We start from the raw sequence: 27,043 nt of genomic DNA, 5'->3' as shown, positions 1-27,043 counted from the left end.
TGCCAGCCTAACACATGGTTAGGATTGCGCCCTCAATTTCAGACTCTGAAAAAATCTTTTTGCATTTTTCAGAGTCACAGTACACACCTTCACATTCTGAGTCAGACTATTGGTCCATCTAGCCCAGCACTGTCTCTGTTGACTAGCAGTGGCTCTTCAAGACTTTAGTCAAAGATATTCTTAGTCCTACTTCTTGAGATCCCTTTAGGTTGAGACGTTTATGAGTGAACTTCAGACTTTCTCTAGGCAAAATCTACACTCTGCCACTGAGTAATGGCCTCTTGTCCAGGCTAGCCAACTCTTTGTACTCCTGTCCTAAATTATGAAATCATAAGTACTGCCTCATACCAATAAATTTAAAATTGAAATTAGGAAACTACCTTATACCTAATTAAACTACTGAACTTTCTGCTGCAGAATGGAGCCTGATTTTAATCTTATAACAGCACTCCTTTGCACACAATATTCCCCTAATGAAGAGCCAGGAGACTCAAAGTGCAGTGGGACCTGTTCTACATAAGTAGAACATGTATCCTCTGCATCCCATTATGTTTTGGGCACATTGGTCTCTATCATGCACCACCAATTGTTCTAACAGGCAGCAGCTCTCCAGGGTATTTGAGATCCATTCACATTGAAACGGAGCCCCTCAGTCAGTTAAAACAATGTGTTCTGTATTACCACTGAACCATGGCTCTGTATTGAAGTTCATTAACCAAAGGGACACACACAAATGAGTATTCTGTGTTGTGCGCTCTTTCACACTCTTTCACACATCCTCCTGGTGCATGTTTGTTTGTTCATGCATGTATACACACTACCAAGACCAAAGGTCCATATACAAATTCTTGGGGTTTGAAATGCATGGATACAACTTTGCACTAGGGGAAGCAGCATCAGTTCAGACCAGTACTTGTGGGATAGAAGTGATCCCTAGTGGTCTTATTCATACTTACAGTGCCTGGTCGAGGGTATGGCATTTTGCCCGTATAAGGCATCCACTGGTAGTTGGGACCTTCTTTATGGGCAAATGGCCCATTGAAGACCATGCGGATGTCAGCCATGGAGTAGACACACACAGCAGAGCCCTTAAACACAGACCTGGGTATGGAAAGAAAAAACAAACATCTGTATTAGTTCCAGGTGTGAGGAATTAGTGATTATCTTCCTCATATAGTTTAAACAAAAACAAAAAAAACTGAGTGCAAGGTTCCATTTTTTCTCCAGCACAAACTTTCAGGCACTTCTGAATCCTGGCCTTCTGTCTTTCACAGCTGCAAAGGAGAAGTATGCTTCTCTGCTCACCCGTGATTGTTAGCAAACCCCTGAAATGCCCCTTACAAGTTTGCTAACGTATGCAATGACATGGACCCTAGAGAAGTAGGGATTTCCTTCCTGGCACAAAGCACCAATCCAGCAAGGAAGGCAGGTGGGATAAGACAATGGCAATTTTGGTGCTCTGGGACCAGCCCCAAGCAGCTGCTTTAGAGTTATCGAGCCATGTTCCCTATGATCTAACATTCCAGGATTAGTCATTCCAGCCACAAGCACTGAGAAAAATGGCACTAGCTGTTGCTTGCTTGCTGATCTGACAAAGGACCTGTGCCCTCCTGACCCTGCAGGGGTGTAAATAGATCCTGATGTGTGGTGGGGGGAAATCTCCACCTGCCTTTTTCCCCGGGGGGGGGGGGGGACCAAGTCATCGATTACAGCTGCTATGGCAGGAATTGTGGGAAAACCCCAGGGTTGGCAAGCAAGTACTTCTAGGCTCTGTTCCCAGCCTTGCCAGAAGATTCCAGGATTACTCTGTCCAAGCCCCTGCTCCCTTCTTGGCTAGGAATGGAGCACATGGCCTTTGCACAGAGCAAGCAGAGTGAATAGCGTTTGCTGCAGAACCTAGAAAAAACCTTCCTGGACCAGACCAAAGGCCCATCTAGTCCAGTGTCCTGTTTTACACAGTGGCAAACCAGATGCCTCTGGGAAGCTCACAAGCAGGAGAGAAAAGGCATACCTCTCTCTTACCACTGCTTGCCTGCAATTGATATTCAGAGGCAGAATCCTGAACTTGGAGGTAGTGCATAGCCATCATGAGTAGCAGCCACTGATGGTCTTATCCTCAATGAATCTATCTAATCCCCTTTGAAAGCCATCTAAACTAGCAACAATTACTGCAACAAACTCCGTAAGTTAATTACGTGCTGCATGAAGAAGTACTAGGTAGTAGGTGTGGTTTGGTGGTTGAGCAGAAAGCTGCATGAAGAATGCTAGCTAGGAGTGGTCCTGGTTGAATTTTGGATGGGAGACTGAAAGTTGATAAAGCTGTTGTGAGATGACAGAGCCAGGAGGAGTTGTTGTGTACAGCTTGGCCGACCCGAAACTGCTCCTGCTTGGAAGGCATACCCAGATGCTAGATGTGACGAGCATGCTGTGAAGGATTCCATCTGGAAGAAAAGGGTTCTACAAGCTGCTCATAGAACAATTTGTATGCTACTCATTTGTATGCTACTCATAAAAAATGCTACTCATTTTACATGCTACTCATGTAAAAAACTCATTTGTATGCTACTATAGAGCTTTTTAAGCCACCTTGCTTTGGCAGGGGAAAGGTGGGATATACATTTCTCAAATAAACAAAGAAATAAGTACTTCCATTTTTCCACCCTAAAACTTCCAAAGTTGGTTTCATTGAATGACTGCTTTTCTACCGTTGAGAAAGAGAAAGAAAAAAGAGAGGATGGGGAAGAGGCACGGAGGGGGGAGGGGGCGGGGCGGGGCAGGAGGGGGGAGGGACTGGTGGAGCTCCAGTCCACCAGATCCTAAGCCCCATTTTGGACCGCACAGTCCAACACGGGACTCTCCGATTCTATGGCAGCTCCAGAGCTGCCACAGAATCAAGTAGCCCCATTGCAGGGCTGCTTTCCTTCCCCCGAGGAGCTGCCGTGGCCTGCCCAGGGCACGCTGGATGTTGCATCAGCCATGCGCGCTGGGCAGCTCAGAATTGGGCTGTCAGTCATGTTCCTCCTTAAACACCTTCTTCTCAAGTCACAAATTTTGCAGCCGCGCTTTGTAAGGAGGGTGCTGTAGCTCCCTAATAATTTTGGTTGCACTCTTTTGCATCTTTTCCAGCTCTACAATATCTGTGAACTGTGATGTCCATAACTGTACATAGCTTTAAAGCTAAGGCTAGAACTTTGCATTGAATATGAAAGTATGAATGTGAACCCACAGGAGGAGAGGCTTCATGCCAGAGCACTCACCCAGAGGCAGCAAAAGCAGCATAAATGATGGGATTCTTCACATCCTGGGTCTGCTGGATAAAGACATCCTCTTGAAGAAAAAGGAGAGAGTTAGCATGGCATGGCACAGCTTAAGGCATATATAGCAGGTGTGTGGGGGTGGGGGTAGGGGAGGAAGGTAAGTTTGAAAATAAGAATGTAATGAAACACTGCCTTGAGACAACTGAAGGAAAACACTAAGTGCGGAACTGGACAAACATCACCAGAGACTGAGCTGCCACTGCTGCACTTCGTCACAGTTCCTCCTCTTCCTAGTCATGTCTAATAGAACTCAACATTTGGAGAGCCAGCCCATCCACAAGGCCAACAAAGGCGGCTTCCTCAGGCTGCCTCCCTGCTCAGATGGCAGGGAGCGCCCACCTCCAACAACCTACTCACTGCTGCCTCCTCTTCCTGCTCCCTGGATTGGAAAAAAAGAGGGGGTGGAGTTTAAGTGGAAGGACGGAGGAGCAGAGAGTGGTAGGCTAGAGAGCTCTTCCCTTTGCCATACTTCTACTCAGTTCCTGTCTTCCTTTCTTCAGTCTATGGAGCAAGAAAAGCAGAGGCTGGCCACGACCAGGTCATGGGTGGGTAGCATTTGGTATACTACCTCAGGTGCCAGGTGGTATTGGTTGGCCCTGGAATAATGTCAGTGATAGCCACTGATGCAAGGAAGGGACAGGGACACACACAGTGTGATGATGTGTTACACTTTCAGCCCTGCTATACAGCAAGAGAAACATGGGATTGCAACTGATCCATGCATTTGGGGTCCATGCATTTCTGATTTCAGTGGAGACTTGTAAATAATTAGAGCAGTGCTTGAGGCAGGTTTCTGCAGATGAACAGTTGCAGTTAACTAGGCCAGGTCTTAGTGCAGGCTGATGGTGGCCAGCATCAAACCAAGCTGAACTAAGTTGCAAGCACCAATCGATCACCTTATCAGTACCTAACATACACCTTAACATGCTGGATTTTTTTTTTTTTGTACTCTATACAAATAGTGATGACTTAGGTTAATATGATTGGATTGCCTATGTCCATACGACTTTCATATCCAGCCAGAGATATGTTCAGGTTTAGATTTGGGTACAGGTTGAGATTCCATAATCAGGCCTGTATGGAAATGTCTTGCGAATGTCATTTTTAATGCAGCTGCAGCTGCTCACAGAACTCTGTTGGGCAAGCAGGAGCTTTGGCTATGATAAGTGCTATTCAATCTCCAACACACTTCAGAGAATCAAGGTATTCTTCTGGACCATCTGGTAATGATTTTGAAGAAAGTGAAGCAAAGCAAGTATGGGGAAGGAACAGTGCTAATTTGCTTCCTGGAAGAAGACAATCCATCAGAGGGCATTGAAAGTGCTAAAAGTTCCATTGCGGTTGCTCATAGAATGACCAGCAGCCAACTGACTTGCCTAAGTTGAGAGGAAGCTGGCAGGCAGCTTTAGGAGGTGTTGTTGCCTTTGCAGGGAGAGGAATCCCCAGCTTCAGCCACCCAGTGATGGAGACATTCATCTTCCCATATCCCCCAAAAGATAGGAACAGGTTCCCTGGGTGAATGGGCTTCCAGCTCACACAGCAAGGGCTTGTCTGGTCCTTTAATCCACCACCCATTCCCCAAAGGTATCCCTTTCCTTGGTAACCAACAGCATTCAGATATGCTCCCAAAGTGAAGTTCCAAAACTCAAGTTTGGAATAAACTTTTAAAAATTGCATGTGTGTGTAAATTTTTTTTCTTTTTATTCAAAACATTTTCTCTGTGAAAATTAAATTTATTTGTAGGGTACTTCATTGGAAACATACTGTTCAAAGAACTCTGATATTTTTTTAAGTCTACCCAAAAGTCACTGCAGTTGCTAATTCTTGTTTCTTTAATTTTCCATCCCAGTTTTTTGAAGGCATGTTGTGATCCTCTGTTTGTAATTAAATGTAATGTAATTAAACTGCCATTTAATGTTGGTTACACTATGATCTCATGCATGCCTACTCTGAAGTAAGCTTCTTTAGGTCAGTTAGACTTACTCCCAAGTAAGTGATTGCAGCCTTAGGCCATACTTTCCTGGGAGTAGGCCCCAGTGACACAGTGGGACTTACTTCTGAGTAGGCATGCATAGGATTGGATTGTTAGACATGACCAAGTACCACTGTTAACTGTCATAACTATTATGACAGTTAAATAAATATCACTATTTCAGTTATCCAAAAGTCAGAGAGGTCAGCTTGCAGACTTAAACCTTGGCAACTTTAGGCTTAGAAATTAAGAACTGGGTTTATTATAGATCAGGTATGGCTAACTTCTGTATGTCTTGGGGGGGCATTCTATTTTCCACACAGAAGCCTGGGAACCAGTATTGGCACACAAGCAGAACATAAGAAGCCCCTTGTATAGACACTATGGCTCCATTCAACTCGGTATTCACCAAACTGCTTGACAGCAGCTCTCCAGAGTTCCAAAGAAGGGTCTTTTCCAGCCCTATCTGGAGATGCCAGGGATTGGCTGGATCCAGCTCACTGGCTGCCATTTGGAGACATGCCTAACCACCCACAATTCATCAGGTTTCTTAGCACTTAAAAAGTTCTGTCTTCCATATTCTCTTTTCTCTGCAACATGCCTGCCCAAAGTACACTCACGGAGTTCATCAAAGTGTGTCTCAATCCCATCAGGCCCCGGCACAGAGCAGATGAGTCTCGCTTTCAGGAATGTGCTCCATTTGTTCACCAGGCAGCAGTGGCCTCCATCATCATTCTAAACCAAAGGAAAACAGCAGTTTGAAATGCTGAAAGTATAACAGGCTGCAGTTCTACTTACTGCAGCCCAATCGTATTAAAATAAATGGGAATTTCTTTCAGGCAAATATGGTGAAGACTGGCTGTCTGATTCATAACACGTTCTTGCAGTAGATCAGTGTGGGAATAGGTCAAGACAGCTGACTGCACAGCAATGCCCAATTTCTCTAATCTCAGCCATTGGCACCAGAAGGCAATATAGGGGGAAGAAGTGAGAGCACAGGCGCTGGAGGAGATCAGAGCAACCACAGCCACTGCCGTTCACAACAGATGGGGGAAGAACTCTATACAGAAAGAGTCCAGGCATGAGGAATATACAGGGAGCTCTCAGCTACACCCACTCATTCTTTCGCAACATTTACCAGGCAAATGCGACCAATACGGGAGTAGACAACAGGACTCTGTGGCGCATCGGTGGATTTCTCTCGGAAGAAGAAGTAGAGCTTGTCATCGTTCCTCTCAGCACTATCTGGAATGAGCTGTGCATGGACAAATGCCGGGTCTGCAAAGAAGAGTTACAACTAAGAGCACTGCCACTCTATGCATGCATGCTCTTTCCAGCCTCCAGGTCTTCCAAGTTCCAGAACTGGGGCTGCAGTATGGTCCATCCTGTTCCATGCTGGGACATCAAGCAAGTCATCTGGTCAGACACTGCTTCTTCTCCACTGGAAGAGACAACATCTCCCCACTGTGCATGGGAGTTTCATCCCTTTTGCCATCCCTGCCCCAAGACTTGTTCACTTTGTTGTTTCAGAGGAGAAAACACTGCCTGTTGAGGAAATTGGCACAGGTCCCTAACATTTGACACATTTTCCCCAATCCATTACTGTGAAATATGCTGTTTACTCAGTTAAGTGAAGGAAATTACTTCACACCCTTCATGACTTTGCCCGAGACAAAATTAAGGGCAAATTCTTAATTGAAAAGCAATCAAGGGTGAGGCTTCAATGCATGCACAGACTTGGCTCTATCTTCCTGAGCTCACATTTACTCCACAGAGTTCCAAGCTGACCTATGGTGGTTCTTTTGAAGGGCACAAGCAGGAAGGCTAAACTGAAAGACAGAGCAATCGACAGGTTTCTTTTTCTAGAAAGCTGGAGCTTCTTTTTTAAAAAGCGTCTTTTTTCTTCCCAAAGCTGGAGGAAGCTAACTGCAAAGATGATGATGCTGATTACTGCCCCTCAAATCAGTCAAAGGTCAGAACCGGTTTTAATGATGAAAAGATAGCAAGATACTCTAGCAAGGCAATGATGTTTCTTTGCCCTTTATGGTAGGCTCACACATCTTTTTCAAAAAGCGGCCATGCAACTCTGCTGATAGGACCCATTTACTGGATCCTAAAAGAGGACTGAAATCTGGCTTGACTGAAAGAAGGCTGAGTTTGGATATGAGTTGACGAGGCCTTGAAATCACTTTTCTCAACGGCATGCGAGATCTGATGCATTTGGCTAGAAAAGCTGATGCTGCAATATATTTATCTTTGTCTTTTAAGATTCCACAGGACTCTTTGATGTTTCTGCTGCAAGAGACTAAGGGTGCAATCCTAAACCCTTATGTCAGTGCTTACCAGCACTGGCATAGCAATGCCAATGGGACATATAATAATAATAATATACAGTATTTATATACCGCCTTTCTTGGTCTTTATTCAAGACTTTATTCAAGGCGGTTTACATAGGCAGGCTTATTAAATCCACGCAGGGATTTTTACAAATTGAAAGAAGGTTCTTTCTTTCAAGAACCACTACATTCAAGGTGTTACACTCCAATCTGGTTTAACATTCTGGCCTCCATCCTCCCACGCTCCGAGCAGATGGAACAGCTCAGCTGCAGTTTGCCAGCTGCTTCAAGGTCGCACGGTGCCGGTGGCCTTGAACTGGCGACCTTGTGGATGTTAATCTTCAGGCAAATGGAGGCTCTACCCTCTAGACCAGACCTCCTGCCCAGACATGTGCTGCATCCTGCAGCTGGGAGTCATTCATGGAGGCCTCCTCAAAGTAAGGGAATGTTTGGTCCCTTAACTCAGAGCTGCATTGCCCTTATGTTAGTGCTGGAAAGCACTGACATAAGGGGTTAGGATTGCGCCCTAACACAGTTAACCCTCTGGAAGAAGTACAGATTTCTCAGCAGAGAACTGAAATTTGACTTTGCTTCTAAGGATCAATTCTCAGTACCCTTTTGTGGTGGCACAGTAAACTGTCAGCAATGGTTGAAAATCAAGCCTTAGATATGGTTAGGTTAGGAAGCAATCACATGACTTCTCTCCAACAATATTTGCTTATCTTTCATTTATTTAATTTCTTTTTTATTAATTTTAAAATTTAAATCCAATAGTATAGTTAAAAAGTAGGCTTTCAGGGTGGCTCCAAAAAAACACTGTCTTAAAACAAAAGCCAATAGCATAAATAGCAACCAAATTAAGATAACAGCAACATTTCAAACCAGCCTCAGAGTCATGTTAGAGCCAGCTGGTGCATACACCAGGATTTTGGCCTTGGCTTATTTCTTCAGGTCACAGTAGATCCCTGGTCAGAGTTAAGTAGCCACTGAGATGGGTTATGGTGGCAGGCAAATCTTGCGGATGACCTACTCAGATCAGGACACCTGTGGAATGAGTCAGACACTCCTCCACATAAGATCCAGTGGTTGATTCATTTGCACTTGTTTTCTTATCCCATGTTATAATCTTTTCAATAAGGGGAGGGAGAGGTCTTTGCTACAAATAGGAAATATTGCTAGAAAAGGAAATATTCTAGAAGCAAATCACTTGTGCCAGTTAACATTTGAAATTCTGTCCTTCTGCACCCCAAATAAAGGCTGTCCTGAATTACCAGCCTGCACTTCTCACCAAGTGTTTTCTCTGCTACCACTCTTTTACAGGATGCAAAATGGTTCATCTTTTATCACAGGCCAAAGTTAGCAAAGCAAATCTTTAGGCCAGCAGTAAGAAAAAGAAGTTGACACAAAGTTCAGTAAGTTAAGCAGCTGCTAGGCTGCAACACGAAACATAGCTGGGTGATTGATTAACTAAGCCTTGGTCTACTGTGCTGAGTTCTATTCCTTGTATTAAATCATATGTAATGGAAAGGGAAACAGCTTCTAATTCTTTACCTGCAGAACAAAGTCTCGCCTGAAAAGGGCTGCAGTAAAAGAGACCATGGGCAGGGCAACCTAGTTAATGGCATTCTAAAGCTTTCTTGAACTTTATGAAACTGCAGCCTCACAAACATAATCATTTTTTAATGCCAATGGAGAAATCTCACTGGATATATTTCTCAGTTCCTACTTTCTTACGGACAATTTATTTCCCAGACATCCATCCCCTACTCACACACACATCCAACAGTGCTTTCTTGCACAGGACAGTCATGTAAGAACACAACCCCAATCTCCCTTTTAGCCATTCAAAGCAGGGTGGTGCAAACCACACTATGAGAAACTGAACCATGACTGTTTAGAAGCCCACTGCCAATAACCTTTACCATTCATACTGGCCATTTTCCAATTTGAGACTTCCTGCTAGAAGGCTTATGTGGTTGTAAGCACACCTGCTGGATTTCCAAGGCTTTTCAAAGAATATTTGGAAGGCTTTGTAATTTGGGATGGGTTGGTATTTTCTCTAAAGCCACCACTGCAAAAGAATTGCCATGGAAGGCAAGTGGTGCCCTGTATAATCCTGCACTTGCTTACATAGATTGCTCTGTTCAGGTTACTAAAATGACATCCCCATAAACTTGATCCCCAGCCTCAGTTTACTCAGCTGCTTTTGCTGTTCCACAACAGCTGGAGGTGCAACCAAAAGGAGGCTAAGAAACCTTCTCTCATTGGATCCCATTCTAGGATGCATGCTGGAGAGAGAGGGCAGGAGATAAACTGCCCTGGATCAGTTATCAAAAATGACAAAAATACAAACCTGCCTCTCAGCACCAACTGTGTGCAGCAAAATAAAAGCAGAACAAATTGCTCTTGAATGAACAAAAGGAGATGCATATCAGGGTCACAAAATAAGAGAACGGAGCAACCAGCCAGAAGCAGGCATACCTGAAATAACCAAATGACTGAACAGAGGTTAAATAAAGAGAAACCCATCAAAATGTCCTCACAGGCAGTAGAAAATCAAGTAATCACATTTACAATGCCCAAACAAATAGTAACCATTTACAGTATAAATCAGTTTTTGAATTCTGGAGTCTACAACACTGCACTCTGTTCATCAGCAATAAATGGAGCATTTCAGCCATACCACTTCTGGCAAGTCATGAACAGGACAGGAAAGCCCCACTTTTGGTTTTCTGGGAACTAAAGTATGGGAAAGAGACAATGCAAGTGGCAAGGGACTGTCAAAATGGTATCAGGGACAGAAGGGTTCTGCCATAATCAAGGGAATACAACAGAAGTGTATGGAAGCCCCTAACTGAGGACACAAAAGCAACAAAGGAGACCCATAAGGCACTAGGAAGAGAAGTGAGAGTTAGAGCTAGATTGAGGCTGCAATCCTAACCAATTTTCCAGCACTGACACATGGAAAATGCAGCTCCGTGGTAAGGGAACGACATATCCTTACCTTGTAAGGCCCCCATGACTGCCCCCACAACTATAGAATGCAGCACATGCCCCATTGGCACAGCTATGCCAGTGCTGGAAAGTTGGTTAGGATTGCGCCCTAATGTTCTGTTCTCCACAACTGTGCCACTTTGGCTATAAATGGACAACAAAATTAAAGCAGTTATATAAGCACATGATATGGTGCCTTTTGGAACTTTGGATCAGTGTGCTCAGAAGGGCCTTGCAGACAAGCAAGAGATGGGTTAGTGCTAGTATAACGTCTTCTTGATGACTACCTCTTAGGGACAAACTAGACGTTACCTCTTAGGGACACACATCAATTTGAGGCTTTATACCTCAGGGCAAATGGCAACCACAAGATAGGGGATCTGGACAGAGACCATAAAAGAGATGGATAGTCAACCCCCACCCCCAATGCCATGGTCCAATTCAGCTACAGTTTACTAAAACACACTAGCCCCAATTACATGATTAAAGTAATGTCTAGTCTGAGCATTGGCTTTCAGTCTTCTAGGCAGGATTTGCTATCATTCAATAACACTCCAAGGCTGGGAGAGAGTGACAACTCCTCAGTCTGCTGTTCCAGACTTTCTGCTGTTAAAATCTGAAATTTTATTGTGAAAACACTACACCAAATTCCTGTCCCCAAGTGCGGCATGTAAAAAGATACCCGTAATGAACCACTCTACTTTTCATCCTTTGCATTTCAAGTACTGCTGCCCCCTCACTCACCATTTAGCCAACGGGAGTTGTACTGGTCAGTCCTCATGGCGGTCTGCTTGCCCATGGTGCGGAAGATGGCAGCATCAGTACCCATGAAGTCAATGTAGACACCCGCATAGAGTTCTTCATCTGTGGAAAAGGGGGAAGAGATCAACAGAGAAAGAGGAATGCATTCCAGGAATGGAGACTGCAATTGCCCAAACATACTGTGATAAGGTACTGTTTTTGGTTTCCAGCTTGTGAAACAATCATGTTAATCTAGAATACCCACCCACTAACCCCAGCTGGTTCTCTTGGGTGCTACCTGGCTTGGATCACTTCAAGGAAGAAGGAAATGTTGCATCCACCCACACAAGCAGAGATGACTCTCAGATTTGCTTTGGTTAAATCCCTGATGAAAAGGGAAGGACACATTTCCACCCTGCCCACCCCAAGGAGATGTGCATTTGTAGTTTGCACATCTCCCATGAGAAGAGAAGACAAGTGCTGTTTTGAGAATGGCAACAAACCACGCTGACAGATTATCAATTTGAAATACATGTCTCAGAACCTCAAAAGTCTAACTTTTTGTCCATAATCCCTACACATGTACATGTATGTGGGCATACATGCATGAGACTGCAGATAACGTCCTCCAGCATACCGCCTCTTTCTGTCAGGATCAAACTAGGCAAAGCATGGAAGTTCCATGATAAGAGTTCCTAACCTCTCTCTCTCTCTCTCTCTCACTCTATTTTAAGTAGCCACAGGAGGCCAAAAATGCATAAAGATTGTGACACTGAGGAAGGGGCTTTTAATCCTTCCCCCACATTTTTCCTGTCCTAAATTGCCCCCAGAAGCTGCTATTACCCATATATTTTTCCATGTGGGGTAAATAGCAGCTTAGTGCTGTCTCCATTTAGATTGTGGAAATTGTGGGGGGCAGGGGTTAACCACCTCCTACAAGTGCCAATCTTGGGAGTAGGACAGGATACACATTTAGAACTTTCATTTTCCCCTGAATGGGGCAACAGGAGTGGTAAAACAGGAGGGAAAATTTTAAAAGAAACCTTCTAACACATCGTTCCACACACATACATTTCTTTATAATTTGTTCAGTCACACTGAAGGCCTGACCCTGAACAGTGAGCGCCAGTTTACCACCAGCGTGCACTGTTGCAAACATGTCATAAGGCACATCTGTGAGTCCTTACCATGAGCCCAGTACTGGAGCTAGCCCAGCGTGAGCCTGTGATGGGTCAGCTACGGAGCTAGGCCCATGTTCCACTATGGGCTCACATTTCACATGGTGGGGGAGAGAGCGGGGTGGGAGGAGGCGGGACTGGTGGAGCTCAGTTCCACCAGATCCTGAGCCCCATGTCGGGTTGTGCAACCCAACGCGGGAATTGTTGATTCTTTGCCGGCAAAAGGGACAAAGTCCCCTTCTCCCAAGGAGCCTCTGCAAGTAGCCTGGCTGCATGTTGGATGCCGCAATAGCCATTTTGGCACCGTATCAGTCCCACACTCCGGGCAGCACAGGAATGGGTTTAAGAAGCACCACCCAAGTTAGTGTTTCATTGATCAACCCTAAATTCTTATATAAGTGTGCAAAGGAGCTAGAGGAGATATGGATGGGAACAGATAAGGAGAGACACCCCTGTTTCCCTTTACTTAACATGAGTTTGGTGTGCAATCTCTCCCCTTGGCGCCACTCCTGTTTTGAATGGAGACAAGCAGAGCATGCTGGGAATCCAGCATGCACCCCTCCTATTCATTCAAAACAGAAGTAGCATGGAGGATGGAGGCTGTGCGCCAAGTGCCTGATTAGTGAAGAGAAGGGACTGGCTCCAGGTTGCCTTTCCCTGCTCATGGTACTTCATAAGTACCAGGAGGGCAGGGAGAGGCAATCCAGAGTTATGGCAGCTTTTTAATCTTTGCCCTTCTCCCTTCAGCAGCAGCAGGCTGGAGATGGTGGAAGACAAAGGGGCTGGGGCTCATCAGTTCACCATCCTCCCAACTTTGTGCTCTGTGTGACAATTTTAAGTCATTTAATGGAAAGGCCTGTCTTGATTCTTCTGCAAGTATAAGGCTTCTTGTTTACCTAACCACGCTGCACAGAGAGATGTGGGAAGCACTGCATTTCTTTTTTACCCTGGATGGGTGCCATTTCCACAGCTCCTCACAGCCACAGTGGTACGAACAAGGAGGAAGCAGGGGCATGTCTGGAATTATTATGTTTTAAAGTGCTAGTTAATTAAAAGCTAGGAATCCTACAAGATGTTAGCTTTCTATCCAGTTTTCTTATTTGGTAGCAAGCATAAGGTCAGTCTCTTAATGCTATGCAAGTTACGCTCAGAGAGTGGGTATGCCAAGCAAAGACTGGAAAAAGGCAAGGACTCTGTAACAGAGTCCTTTTGCATTATTTCAACCTTTTATCTATAGAGGGAGGCTGAAAGGATCAAAGGCAGAGGAAAAACTGATCAAGACAAACACTTACCACCTCCTAGTCCTGCTAGGTGTCCTTCCATGTCCTTCCCACTTCTGCCTCTGAACCTCTTATAGATGAATTAACATGGCTTACAGAAATGGACCTATGCCTGCATAACTGGGCTGTCAGATCCAGGGCTCAGCCAGGAGCCCACTGGCATAGGGGCACAGTTCTTGCCTTTCCCAGGCCCAGGCCACAGCTGCTCTCAAATTAATTAAGAAGTTTTGGGCTTGCCATGTAATGGACACCAAGGTCTAGACAAGATCAGAGGCATCTAGGCCATATCAAGGGGCTAAAGGATTTGCAGGAAGTGAGAACTTTGGCTAGTGCTGGAAATTGCTCTTAGGGTGGGGTGGGGGAGTGCGGTACAGCTGTTATGCCAGCAGCAGGACCAGGAATGACAGGACAGTAATACCACTCTGAGTTTCCTTCCTGCTGTGTGCTCATTTCCAGCCATTGCAGTGGAGTCCAAGTAGCCTCAGTGCCATGTCGTGCTTTTTGCCAGCTTCAGACACAGTAACCACAAACTTTCTGGGACAGAAATGGCGTGGCTACTGTCATCAGTCTTCTGAGATCTGAAGAGCTCAGTTTATTGGCTAGTTTATTGCAATGCACTTAACGTGGGGCTGCCCTTGAAGATGGATTGGAAACTATCAACATGGTGACCAGGTTACTAAATGAAAATGGGTTGATTGAGCATATCTCCCTGGCACCAAAAGGCCAAAGAGAGGCACCACATTTGGTGGAGAAGTGGAAATGACTGGATATCAGTAGAATGTTCATCATCATCATCTTCATCAGTGAAGGTTTGCAAACGTACTGATCAGAATGGTGCTTTTGCTAAAATCCCTGCAGCCTCTCCTCTCCCACCAGATGGGCTGCTGCCCTTTCGTAGAAATTAAAATTCTCCTCCTCCGTTATTAATCTCTGAAAACACATCACCTTTTCTAGTAACTCAGTTGAGATTTCCAGTTGCCCTATTCATTCCCAAGAATGACCTGAGCAATTTCCTGGGCACAGTTACTTGTGTACTGGTTTGGTATTCAGAAGAAGCCAAACTCTTTTTCCTCTGAAATCCTGTTATCTCTGCAGCACTCACAAGGAGAAAGCAATTTTTCAAATCCTCAGAAACCTTTATACTGATACTGCACAATCAAAGAAACTCACTGATCAATGCTGACACGGTGTCCACCTTTGGGTCATATGAACATTTCCCTTTTCCTGACTCCAGCCTCTCCGGTTCCAGGTAGAATATGTAGTCCTGGAATAGAAGGCAACAGGTGGATAAATGATCTACACCACCACACATGCTTAGCTTTGTCCTTCAGAGCTCCTTGAAACAGAGGTAATATAAAAGTGTGTTACCAAGACACTACATACACAAATCGGCCTGCACATATCTGATGGATGGATCTCTGGGATGGAATTTTCATTCAACAATGTTTTAAGCAGCTGAATGTAGAAAAACCTCACAAACAGACTGCCCTGGGGGAAGCTACTTTTAACAACACAATCCCATCCATTTCCCCACCATAGCATGTCGCCATGCCAAAAAAGACTGCGTTGGGAGGGGGAGCAGATCAGGAGGCTTGGGAGAGGTAAGGGAAAATATATTCCCTTACCTGCTTGTGAGCATCTCAATCATCAATGGATCTCTTTAGACCTGGCCAGCTGGTTGGCTGGTGCAAGCTGAGGAGAAGAAGAGGGCATGTCAGGAGGCTAAGAAGGGGATAGCATTATGATGCAGGTTTTGCGCATATCACTCCTCCTCCTGCCGCCTACATGCCCTGTTCTGCCCACCCTGTCTCTTACCTGCACTCCCTGCAGAGTGAGGTCCAGGAGTGGGCCAATGTTGCTGCCGTCATTTCGAATGACAGATTCAAAATGGCTGCCAGTGGCCTGCTCCTTACAATGTCAAAGATCGTATGCGACATTGTAACTAGTGTTATCACATTGCAACCAGCCCTATAGGATTGGGTTGTTAATCATGTCCCATGATGGCTGACTCCATGTGAAACGTTAACAAGATCATTGTGCAGAGCATACTATATTTTCCATGTCATTACAGACACCTTAATTTTTTGTTTGAAATCCATGGATGGTATGGAGAAAAGCACAGCAAGCCAATACAAATGAATCACCTGTTGAAAATAACTGTCACTATGGTGGCCATATCAAGAGCACTGGGCTAGCATATCCCATGGTCACAACAGACACATGAATGGAAATCGTTAACACATTTTTAAATTGCCAGTTGATAGCATCTCCCAGTGTAGTCCCTAGGATAGAGCAGCTGCTAGTATACCCATCCTTCATTGCCTATAAGAAATGCCATTGTAGAGTCTTCCTCCTTGTAGCTATTCCATTGTCCTCGCAGGGCCCAATCCTTTCCAGTGCTTATGTAGCCATGTCAACGGGGCATGGGCTGCATCCTGCGGTACTCACAGAGACCTCCTCAAGATTAAGGGGACATTTTTTTCCTTAGTTTGGAGTTACATTGCAGCTGCACTGGTTCTGGAAAGTTGGATAGGATCGGGCCCCCAGTCAATTTTAGGTACAATACCTAGTTGTTGCCAAATAAGCTGACAGTCAATTTTCTTTAACCTAAATAAACCTGTTGCACAACAGGAAGAAAGAAATAAAAGGTAGATATTAAAGGAGTATATTACACAGTCATAGCTGCATGGTGTTATTTTCTAAAACCATGCACAAAAATCTTATTTCTAGTGCTCACCATTACATCACAATATCTAATGTTACATTTAAGGCAAAGATCAGGAATATCATCACAGAAACATCACGTTTTCTCTGCAGTGTGAACATCATATTATATGTTTGCAGACCTGCAAATTTCTTCATTGTCATGTTCATTGGGAGGAGAGAAAGAACACCCTTTTGTAGCTTCTGAACACTGCAGGTAAGCATTTGGTTATCACGTTATCACTACCTAGATATAAATGGAAGTATAAAGTTCCACAGAACTTGGGAGAGTCTGTCAATGTGAGAATTAGAGCTGAAATGCACTAAAGGATATAAGAAATTTCAATAACTGTGTGAACAAGGCATGAATCCTAACTATTCAGTGACATACTTCAGGGGACTTTAGATACTCTGGGGCAAGCCACATCTTTCTTAATATGAAACAGCTAATCTTTTTGTGTAGGCATTAAGTATATGTGCAGCAACTGTTACCCTGCACATGCCCAATCTCGTCTGATCTTGGAAGCTAAGCAGGGTCAGGCCTGGTTAGTACTTGGATGGGAGACCGCCTGGGAATACCGGGTGCTGTAGGCTTATACCATAGTCTTTCGAGACTGAAGGTTGCCAACCAACCAACCAAGTACATGTTGACAATGCCAAGAACACACAAGTGGCCAGAAGACACATATCATTGCATTGTTTTAGTTGACGAAAGGTACCAGTGCCCCTCTTTTGTAGTTCTTTTACTATGGCTTGCCCCTCAGTGCCCTTCTACTTTTTGTGGGTTTCCTCTTCATATGCTCTTCCTTCTCTTGGGACTGTGGCCTGGGTCATTTCATGCTGAATATGCAGTCAGATAGACAGTGCAACACACACCAACACAGACACACACAAAACACCAGTTACTGTGCTAAAGGAGAAATGGTGGATGATAGTCTGTTTTGTGTTAGATTCAGAAGCAGCCAGGGCAGTGCAGTGACAGAAAATACAAACAAAATCTAAAGAACAAAGGAACAAAAACAACAAAACCCCCAAACAGTACTTTCCCCCAAATGATGAGGTGTTTATTGGCACTGATGGATTAATAGGTGGAATTCACATACTCAGCATTATTCTAAACAAATGCATTCAGGCAAAAGGGTAATGGAGGAAATCATGGGATTTTTGTCCAAACAAACAGATGGGCCAAAGCCTGAAGGTTAGGACTTGTTTAAAACCCAAACAAACCTAGACATAGGGCAGCAACTGGGACAAGACTGGGACAGCGTGTGATGCAGAGTATACATGCTATTTATCTTGTTGGCATCCTTCAGTCTCTGACTATGTCTCAGTACTATGCTATTTATAGTACATTATAAATCAGATAATAGGGAAAACCACCCTATGAGTGCCAAAGAAGGGACAACCGGGGGAGTCATGATTAGGACATTCTACTTCTGCAAGGGGAAATACACAAGCACCCATATGATGCCAGCATGTTTTCCCTTGTGGAGTGAATGCTAACTTAGGAGGGGGAAAGAATGTAGGTTGAGAAAACAGCACAGGAGGAGATGGTTAAGGTTCCTTCCTCATGTCAGTTTCCAGATCTCCCAAGCAACCACCTGTGGCTGCTAATGCATTTTTAAAAATATGGGAGATCCTGACTGGGTCTCCCTCAGAGAACAACCATCAACACACCAGAAAAGACTGCCAAAGAAGATGAGGTAAGCTGGAAAATGCAAAGTGAACAGAAGCAATTTAATAGCTCCTCTCACCACCAAATGAATGGCTCACTAGTCCAGTAACTCCCAGCTGATATATTGGGATTCACCTCTGGTCTTATGAGAGGATTGTTGATTGGCTGGTAGTGGATGTAGCTTATACCATAGTCTTTTGAGACTGAAGGTTGCCAACCAACAATAGCAGAAGTAGCTTCAGAGAAAAGGCTATGCAACCAGAGTGGCTACAAATACCAGTATTATTATTATTATTATTATTATTATTACATTCAACATTTGGAAAAGACAATATTTTAATGATATGTTTGGAAATCATGGTTTGAGTGGATTGGAAACCCTTTGGAAATAAATTACTAAGAGCTCAACCCTATGCATGACTGTTCAGATGTAACTTCCACTGTATTCAATGGGGCTTACTCTCAGGAATACAGCATTGTATACTAATGCTGTGCTGTGGTGGTTTGACAAAGACATTGCACATGTTTTAGCAAGTACCATCAATTTCAGTGAAAGAGAGTAAAAGAAGCACATATCCCTTCCATTAAAATACAGTAGATGCAAAGTGCCCTATTTTGGCCAGCTGTTTTTGCATTACGTTTCTTGTAAGGAATGTGTGTCACAATCACTTTTTGGATGTTTTATTTGAAATATTATTCAGCAGGCTATCATTTAAAAAAACAAACAAACACCTAAAGCCAATTAAGATAATTTGCCTTGTATCCTACATGGAACGTGTTTAATAGTGCTGACTTTTTGCTATATTTTTCTACCCCAAACCTCCTCCTTTGTTCAATAGGGTCAAATCAGCTATTGTTCACATAATATCTTGAAACTGTGGCTACATATTAACAGATAATTCCTACAAAAACAGGAGTGGAAACTTTCCAGGGCCTTTTTCTTTTTTAACCAGATCAATGGAAAACCATAGCTCACAGGCATTGTCTTCTAAGAATGGGCTGGGAAGAGGACTGAAAATGTGGGAAATGAGTACAATCTTAACTATTGAGTTCATCCTTTTGACAGCATTCACACCGCTGGACTTTGCTGAGTGGTGCTGAAGCTGTCTTCAAGATGGATTGGACTGGACAGAATAAGCCCTTCTGCAGCCCATCTTTCACCTGAGAAGTTGCTAGAGTCAGCTACTTTCACTGGAATGGGCTGAGTCAGTGTGAGTGGCATAAGGGACATTAGAGTTGGGATGAATGAACAAGATGAAAGATGCTGCTATGGGCAGAGGGAATGTCAGCATCTGGGCTTATTGGGGTCAGATGTGCCAGTGAATGCCTGCAAAGACACATCTAAAAATAGAAACAAATCCAAAGAAATTCTATTAGATACAGACACTAGTAGAATGTGTTTTATCTAAAAGGGTGGATGTCTTCACTACAAATAACCATGTGTAATATATAAAAGAGGCACGCAACAGAAACAAAGAACATATTGAAGATGGAATGCATGCCATCTTTATTTTGAGATCTGTGAGCATTTTCCCTCAAGCATAAACAAGTAGCATTCTTCACTGACTACTCTCAGTTGCACCTATTTGTTCATTTGGCTTTGTGTGTGAGAAACTGGGATGCACACTTTCCCCTTACTTTCTACCTAGCTCCTGTGCACATGCCTAAGGGTCCAATCCTATCCAAATTTCCAGCGCCGGTGCAACTGCATCGCAGTCCCGAAGTAAGGGTACAAGTGTTCCCATATCTTGAGGAGGCCTCTGTGAGTACCCCCCTCCCCCACCACAGGATGCAGTGCATGCCCCACTGGCATTGCTGCACTAGCACTGGAAAATTGGATAGGATTGGGCCCTAAGCATACTGCATGATGTAATGGAATTACTTAAGGTCCTTGGAAAATCTAGACTTGAAAGATTTTGAACTATTAACATTTTTCTTGCCCTTCTTTTGTAATCCAAGTAAATTCATGTACAGATATGACATATTTAGATCCAATGCAGCATCATTAAACAACTCTTGTACACAAACTCTCTTACTTTCAGTTCTTTTCACCATTTAGCACAGGTTTGTAATTTGAGACATGTAATTGTTTTCCTAAAGCACATGGCACTGTTGGCATTTTACTGGATGACTTATAAAAGAGTAATGAATGCTGAATGGTCTATCCAGGGAAAGTTCATTGCCTATAAAAGCAAAGAGACTTAATTTGATGACATACAAATAAAACCGAACAACACTGCCAGCGCTGAAATAAACAGCCCTTTGAAGTTTAAGCACAAACCTGTTTTTAGGAATCAACTTGTGTTAATGAAAACTTCACAGACTGTTTTCTGGATTACCAATGTAGGGCCCACCTGCATCCAGACAGACAGGCGCAGGTGCTGCAGTGGCCAGGGCCTGCTTGTCCATGTTAGGAATGAGCCCATTCCTATTGGGTGGTAGACTGGGGATTGAATGGAGGTATGGCGAACGGATGCCCAACACCATCACCTCCATTCTGCCACTGTGGATGGAGCCAGCCCCCTTACTGGCCCCAACCTCCATGTGGCTCTTTGATTAAAAGATCTGTTCACTACACCTGTTCATTGCACCTCCATTTAATCCAAACAGTGTGTGTTGGCATCCTTCAGTCTCGGAAGACTATGGTATCGCGCTCTGAATAGTGGTTCTGGAACAGAGTGTCCTCTCCAGTGCGCGAAGCCTGGGTAAAGTAGATATGGAGGATAGACTGTTACCCATGCAGCAAATCCCCCCTCTCCACATCACTGACAAGGTCCAATGGAAAGGCAGAAGCCAACCCAAACAGGCAATGCAGCGAAGAGCCTGTACAGAGGAAGGAGTGAGTTGCTGTGTTCCGATTCCCACAGCACAGAGATCTGATTCCCTCACCTTCCTCCACTAGGCCCTTTAAAAGAGCCCAGGTGAGGGAAGGAGCAAGACTGCTCTTTCTACTGTGTGAGCTTTCTTTAAACATAGAGGAAATGCGTAGCACTCTGGGAATGCTGCTGGCTTGTGCCACATTTCCTCTTCTGATTCAAGACTCCACATGGATGAAGGAGCCAGGTAATGGGGGTTGGCAAGCTATGTGCTGCTTCAGGCTGCCCAACAGCTTCAGCCAGCTATGGCATTGGCTGAATGGCAGAAAAGTGGGCTTGAAGGGCTCAAATTGCAACAGAATATGACATGCTATGTTTGCTATTCCCATCTTTTTGGAGCTTCCAGCTCTCTGATACAACCCACTCTCTTCCCCACCCCATTGTGCTAACAGCTTGGGAGGTCAATCGTGGCAGGATATCAGTGAAGACTTGCTTCCTCTTTCTAACATATGTCAAACACATGTTGACACCCAAGGGAGTAAGCTGACATTGTCGTCAGCCTGTTGAAATGAATTGCACAATCAGTGACACAATATAAATAGTATGCAAAGTACAAACAAAAGAATCAGGCTTCAGAAAGCAGGGTAGCAATATGAAAAGTTGGCTTTTGAGTGAGGTCAAGGCCTCTTCACACATTATTTTTCCATGTTTACTGAACATGAAGAGAGGGGCTTAGGTTGGCATGCCTCCAATGCCACCATACTCCTTGGTCACACAGCATGGCCTTCCATGTATTCACTGTTTGCATAGGAAAACATGGAATGCTGGGGGTATTTGTCCCAACTTAGATACTGATCAGCCAGTGTTTCAGAACAGAGGGAGAAATTTTCCCCATATTCAGCATTTTCCCTCTACAAGACAAGTGCTCAGTGCAGGAACACCTGAGAGGAATGGCTAGGGAATGCATCAGCACAGAGGAAGGGCTATCCTCTCCCTTTTCCCATATTCAGAATGCTGATATTAGAACTAGGATTTTGTGAGTGTAAGTCCTGCAAACTATATAAAGTGGATCAGGAGATTTTCATACTCTGAACAGAAGGTGAACATTGGGGATCCAAGTGAGATCAACCACTAAGCAGTGCCTGCACTCTTTGCAAGATGCAAACCACTTTAGAAAATCAAGTGCTATTTATGTATCATGTAAATTTAACCGAACAGTCTCAACCAGGGATGCCATCAGGGATCAACCAGGCCCACCAGGTCAGGTTGACCCCTGGACTAGTGGCAGTGCTCAGTGTACTACTAGGGATAGATTCCTTTGGGGGCCAAATATAGAAATTTGTTCCAAAGTCTGGCAACCAGGGTGCCAGCCCTGGTAACAACAATAAGAATTCATCACTGACATGAGCACTGCACAGCACTACAGTACAGTCTTCTCTGGACTCAAACAAACAATTGTTTTAAATGAAAACAACCACAGGGGGTGACCCTTCTTCCACTTTCTGGTGCACTCCAAAGATAAGGCAACTGAATACAGAACCAGCAAATCTTATTTAGGGAAAGGCTGGGAAAGAAGAGAACTGCTGAGGCAGAAATTCAGTTCTTCAGAGCACCACATTTCAGGTTTGTGTGTTCAGCCTGGGAAAGAATTAGCCCTGCCGCCCAGACTGAAAGTACCCACAGTGTGCCCGCCTTTTGCCTTGCTCTGTGAACACACTGGCAGATGTGCAATGAGCTGTACTTATTTTTTTAAATATTGATTTTACTAAAGTTTGATAAAATAAAAGAAATTATGAAAGTTGAACTCAGGATTATGTTTAGAGTTTCAGTTTCTCTTATCGACATTGTGGTTTTTGTCATGGAAGTTTCCAACATTTCCAACAAAGATAAATGTGTAGCATTTTCTTTCTGTTTTTTTATTTTTAAGTATACCATCTTGAACACACATGGAAGAGAACCCATGGCTAAGTGCAAGGAGGTTTTAGTCTCAAACAAATCCAGTGGGAAGGAAACAGATTAGGAGCTGGACCTAAGGTACATAAGAAGAGTCCCACTGGATCAGGCCAAAGGCCCATCCAGTCCAGTTTTCTGTATCTCACTTTGGCCCACTAGATGCCTCAGGGAGCATACAAGACAACAAGAGACCTACATCCTGGTGCCCTCACTTGCATCTGGCAATCTGAGGTAAGGAACCTGTTGATCAATCCCAGTGTTCAGTACAACCTTCAAAGTAAGTGAACCTTATTCTCTAACATAAGTTATACATCAGTAAAGCCAAAGCCTGTGTTGCTGTTTTCTTGCAAAGGAAGGGCTTATGGATTGATTCATATTAGAATATTCAAATCTATATAGCTGGATTCCAGGCCACAGGCCAGATATTGATAGGACATTGTTCCTTCCCACATTAAGCTATTTAATTATAAATTGTAGCATGGGAGGAAATATACCAATAACACAACAACATGGTTCTTCTTAGCACATATTGTTACCCCCCCCCTTCTCCCTTGGTCCTGACAGATTGTAGCCATATCTATTAAAATGACCACAGTGACAACAACTGGAATAGAAAATAGGAAGATTATTTCCTACATCACTAATGACCAGAAATAGCCAGCAGAAGGAACATACATTAATTTATTCAATTTATATTTCATCCTTTTTCTGAGGAGCTCGGAGTGGTACATGTGTTTCTTCCCCTCTCAAAAACTCTATGAAGTCAGGCAAAGATATAGCGTAACTGACCCCAAATCACCCAACGAGCTTTGTTGCTGAGTTGGGATTTGAACCCAGATCTCTCCGGTCCTAGTCTACCACTACACTATGCTGGTCTGATTGGTCAATCTCTCTCTGTACTGTCTATAGTGACTGGTAGCAACTCTCTCCACTCTTTTCAACCAAACATCTTTCCTGGAGATGCCCTTTTGCACACCTGGGCCCTTTTGCAAACAAATCATGTGCTCCAGCATCAAGCTACCCTTTCCATTCCATGACAAAACTAGATCAGATGTAATGAAACCCATATTTTCTTGTCCTCTTGCTTACATTTGTCAGCAGTGTTTGGAATTTTATGTAATCATTAAGGGAGTTCAGACTTCCATGACAACTGACCTACCCTGCCCCCTCGCCTCCTGCAATCAGATTCCTGATCACGCCAATATCTTGACAATGCATTCAGACTCCCTTCACCAAAATGTCTGTTTGAAAGAACAAGCTCAACCAGATACTTTGAATTAACAGCCCAACCATGAAGGAACTTGGAGATACCCTGTACAGTAAGGTTAAAAAATCCCAAGAGTGTCCTTTCCTGGGACGAGCCTTGTGTGAGCCTGGGAGAGAAGGTGTTAGTTCAAGAGAGGAAACGCAAGGAGAGCCTGTACAGGAAGCGCGCTCATTGCTAGGTGGGTGGGGAGTGAATTCAGAGGCCAGCCCTGTTCCAATGGGTCTGACCTCTGCCCCTGTTAGTGAGTTAGGTACATGCCAGTTGAGATGGAGGTTAGGGAGCCCAGGCTCGGGCATGCTTGGGAAGGAGTCAGCTGAAACCTTGGGGAAAGGCAGGATAGAGCGCGATTCCCACCTTGCGTTCCACTGGAGACGGGCGGAGGGAGGAGTCAACTGCTCTGCTTCCCCGTCCTCCCTGCTGGATGGACTGGTTCAGCTCAAAAGCCTAAGGAGAGGAGGAGCAGAGAGTTAGCACTGGCAGGGTGACCTGCCAGAGAAGCAGGAATGACAGGGCCTGGCCAGAGAATGCAGCATGCAGAAGTCTCATTGTGGTTTCTCAAATATACACACCCAAGCTTCTATTCAGACCAGTATCCTTTCATTCAGCATATGTGCCCTGTCCTTGGTTTGTATGACTGAATTTTACTGGACTGATCATCTTAAAAAAAAATAAATCACATACCTGGGATGCTTCCTCATCAAGAATCAATTCTTCATCTTAAAGAAGAATATACCGTTAAGATTATTATTTCTGTTTTGTTATAGAACCTAAAGTTTTGGCAGTATGGAAAGAAATCTTGAACATGTTCATAGAATTATAAATTTGTGAGAGTATCAATCAGAACATTATGAAAGGAGTACCTAAAGGAAAGATGAGACTTCCCTAGTGTTACTTTGCATCACAACTGAGTTTAAATTGGTATGGATTGTATAAAATGAGAATGACAGTAAAATGTAGAATAAGTAGGAGGCAATATTCTTTTAAAATGTTTACCACAACTTCATGGCAAAAAGATTCTTTTCTATGTCAAGAACAAGACTAGTGTGATAATTGGGCACTCCTAGCATGGTAATTCACTTTCCCATATCTTGAAAATATGGTCAAGATTTGCATATTTTCTCTTTTGTTATTTTTAGCTAATGAGTTCCAATGTGAGAACAAAGTGCTGATTTCTGACCATCGTCTACTTAATGACATCACTTACTGCTTAATGATGCCACTTTTAGCCTTCAGTAGGTCCCAGGAGGGCTATTCAGACCACTGTATAAAATGGGTTTGACACCCCTGGCCTAGAACAAAGTTTAAAAGGGTCTGAATCCTGGTATAACTGGTTTTATATCATTTGTTTACAGAGAGAAGGGTGTAAGAGGTAGTCATTAAGATTGTGAAAAAAATATGGTATCAAATGCAAACTAGTTTCAAAAGATAATCGAGCAAAGTTTATTTGACGGTATGAATGGTGATATATTGCTAAGATTCCAATATTTTCAAAGATGACATAACATTAGCAGCTTATTGAATACTAATAAACTAAAGGTGCAATCCTAACCCATTTTCCAGCACTGACATAAGGGCAATGCAGCTCTGAGGTAAGGGAACAAACATTCCCTTACTTTGAGGCCTCCGTGAGTGCCACCCAACCGCAGGATGCAGCACACATCCCACTAGCACAGCTATGCCAGTGCTGGAAAGTGGGTTAGGATTGCACGCTAAGATTGATATCCATCAAATATGATTGACTATGGCCCAAATCCTAACCCACTTTCCAGCACTGGCATAGCTGTGCCAGTGAGATGTGTGCTGCATCATGCGGTTGAGAAGCACTCACAGAGGCCTCCTCAAAGTAAGGGAATGTTTGTTTCCTTACCTCAGAGCTGCATTGCCCTTATGCTGGTGCTGGAAAGTGGGTTAGGACTGCACCTTAAGTGAGGAAAAGTATAACACAAAATTATTTTGATATTCTATCCAAAATATAAGGTATTGTTGGAAGAAGAAAAATATATAGGTAACAACTTTATAAGAAAATAAGGAACCTTTTCAGGAAATCGATTACCAGAAAGTAAGAAATGAAAAGGTATTTTCATACTAGCACCACAGCTTCTCCTTGGGTTAATGTTAAAATCAGTGGTATGTAACACACCAGAAAGTTTGTGGAAGATATATAATTTAAGAAGCACAAGAAGTTGGAAGTTCAGTAATGATAAAACTATTCTGGCAAATGTTTGTGCGAGTTTCCCCCCAAATTAAGGCCCACTAAATGAACATTGTTACTGATAATGATAATTTATTAGGCATATTAAATATATAGCATTCACAAGGTGAATTTTGCAGACAGAATGATGTAATTGGAACTTGGGAACTTTATTGCAGAATTTCTTTTTTAACTGTGTTTTTAATTCTTATTGTAAGCCGCCTTGGGTCCCTTCGGGGAGAAAGGCGGGGTACAAATGAAGTAAGTAAATAAATTTGTCAGAGGACTACATACAAAAGTCAAATATCATAGCTAGTAGGTCTTCTGATCTATATATCATCTAGTTTTAGGACATGAGGAGTATCCATGTGGCCTTCCAGGAGCAGACCACTGAAGTCAGGGATCCACACAGGGTTCCACACCATTGATTTGGCTTACTAGCTAGCCATTATTTGTGATCACCACTGTCCCCTCCCTCAAGTCCTTTACACAAGACCACAAAATACGGGAGCTGCTTCTGTCTTCTTAGAAAGCACCATGTGGAATAAAACAAGATCCAATTCATCCCTGAATCCTCTGACATACACTGATCCCTTGGGAGAGGGGAAGGGTCGTGTTTC

The 27,043-nt window shown here is 43.7% G+C and overlaps 1 protein-coding gene and 1 pseudogene across 2 annotated transcripts in view; one reads left to right on the top strand and one right to left on the bottom strand.

The window, feature by feature from the left end:
• The window catches only part of SEMA3F (semaphorin 3F), a 160,779-nt gene that overhangs the window by 16,280 nt on the left and 117,456 nt on the right, over positions 1–27,043 (bottom strand). Inside the window, exons 6-12 of one of the 2 annotated variants that reach the window (XM_066613264.1) lie at positions 24,587–24,676; positions 14,989–15,082; positions 11,364–11,483; positions 6,428–6,567; positions 5,910–6,024; positions 3,258–3,327; positions 957–1,101 (exon numbers count right to left, since the gene is read on the bottom strand). In XM_066613264.1, the coding sequence (XP_066469361.1) occupies positions 957–1,101; positions 3,258–3,327; positions 5,910–6,024; positions 6,428–6,567; positions 11,364–11,483; positions 14,989–15,082; positions 24,587–24,676 (774 nt within the window). The remainder of the gene's footprint in view (positions 1–956; positions 1,102–3,257; positions 3,328–5,909; positions 6,025–6,427; positions 6,568–11,363; positions 11,484–14,988; positions 15,083–24,586; positions 24,677–27,043) is intronic. The other variant, XM_066613263.1, reaches the window with a different exon arrangement.
• LOC136643106 (5S ribosomal RNA) lies at positions 16,996–17,115 on the top strand (annotated as a pseudogene).

The sequence above is a fragment of the Tiliqua scincoides genome, chromosome 2, assembly GCF_035046505.1.
Source record: "Tiliqua scincoides isolate rTilSci1 chromosome 2, rTilSci1.hap2, whole genome shotgun sequence".
NCBI classification, from domain to species: Eukaryota; Metazoa; Chordata; class Lepidosauria; order Squamata; family Scincidae; genus Tiliqua; species Tiliqua scincoides.
This window is presented reverse-complemented; position numbering and strand designations above follow the sequence as displayed.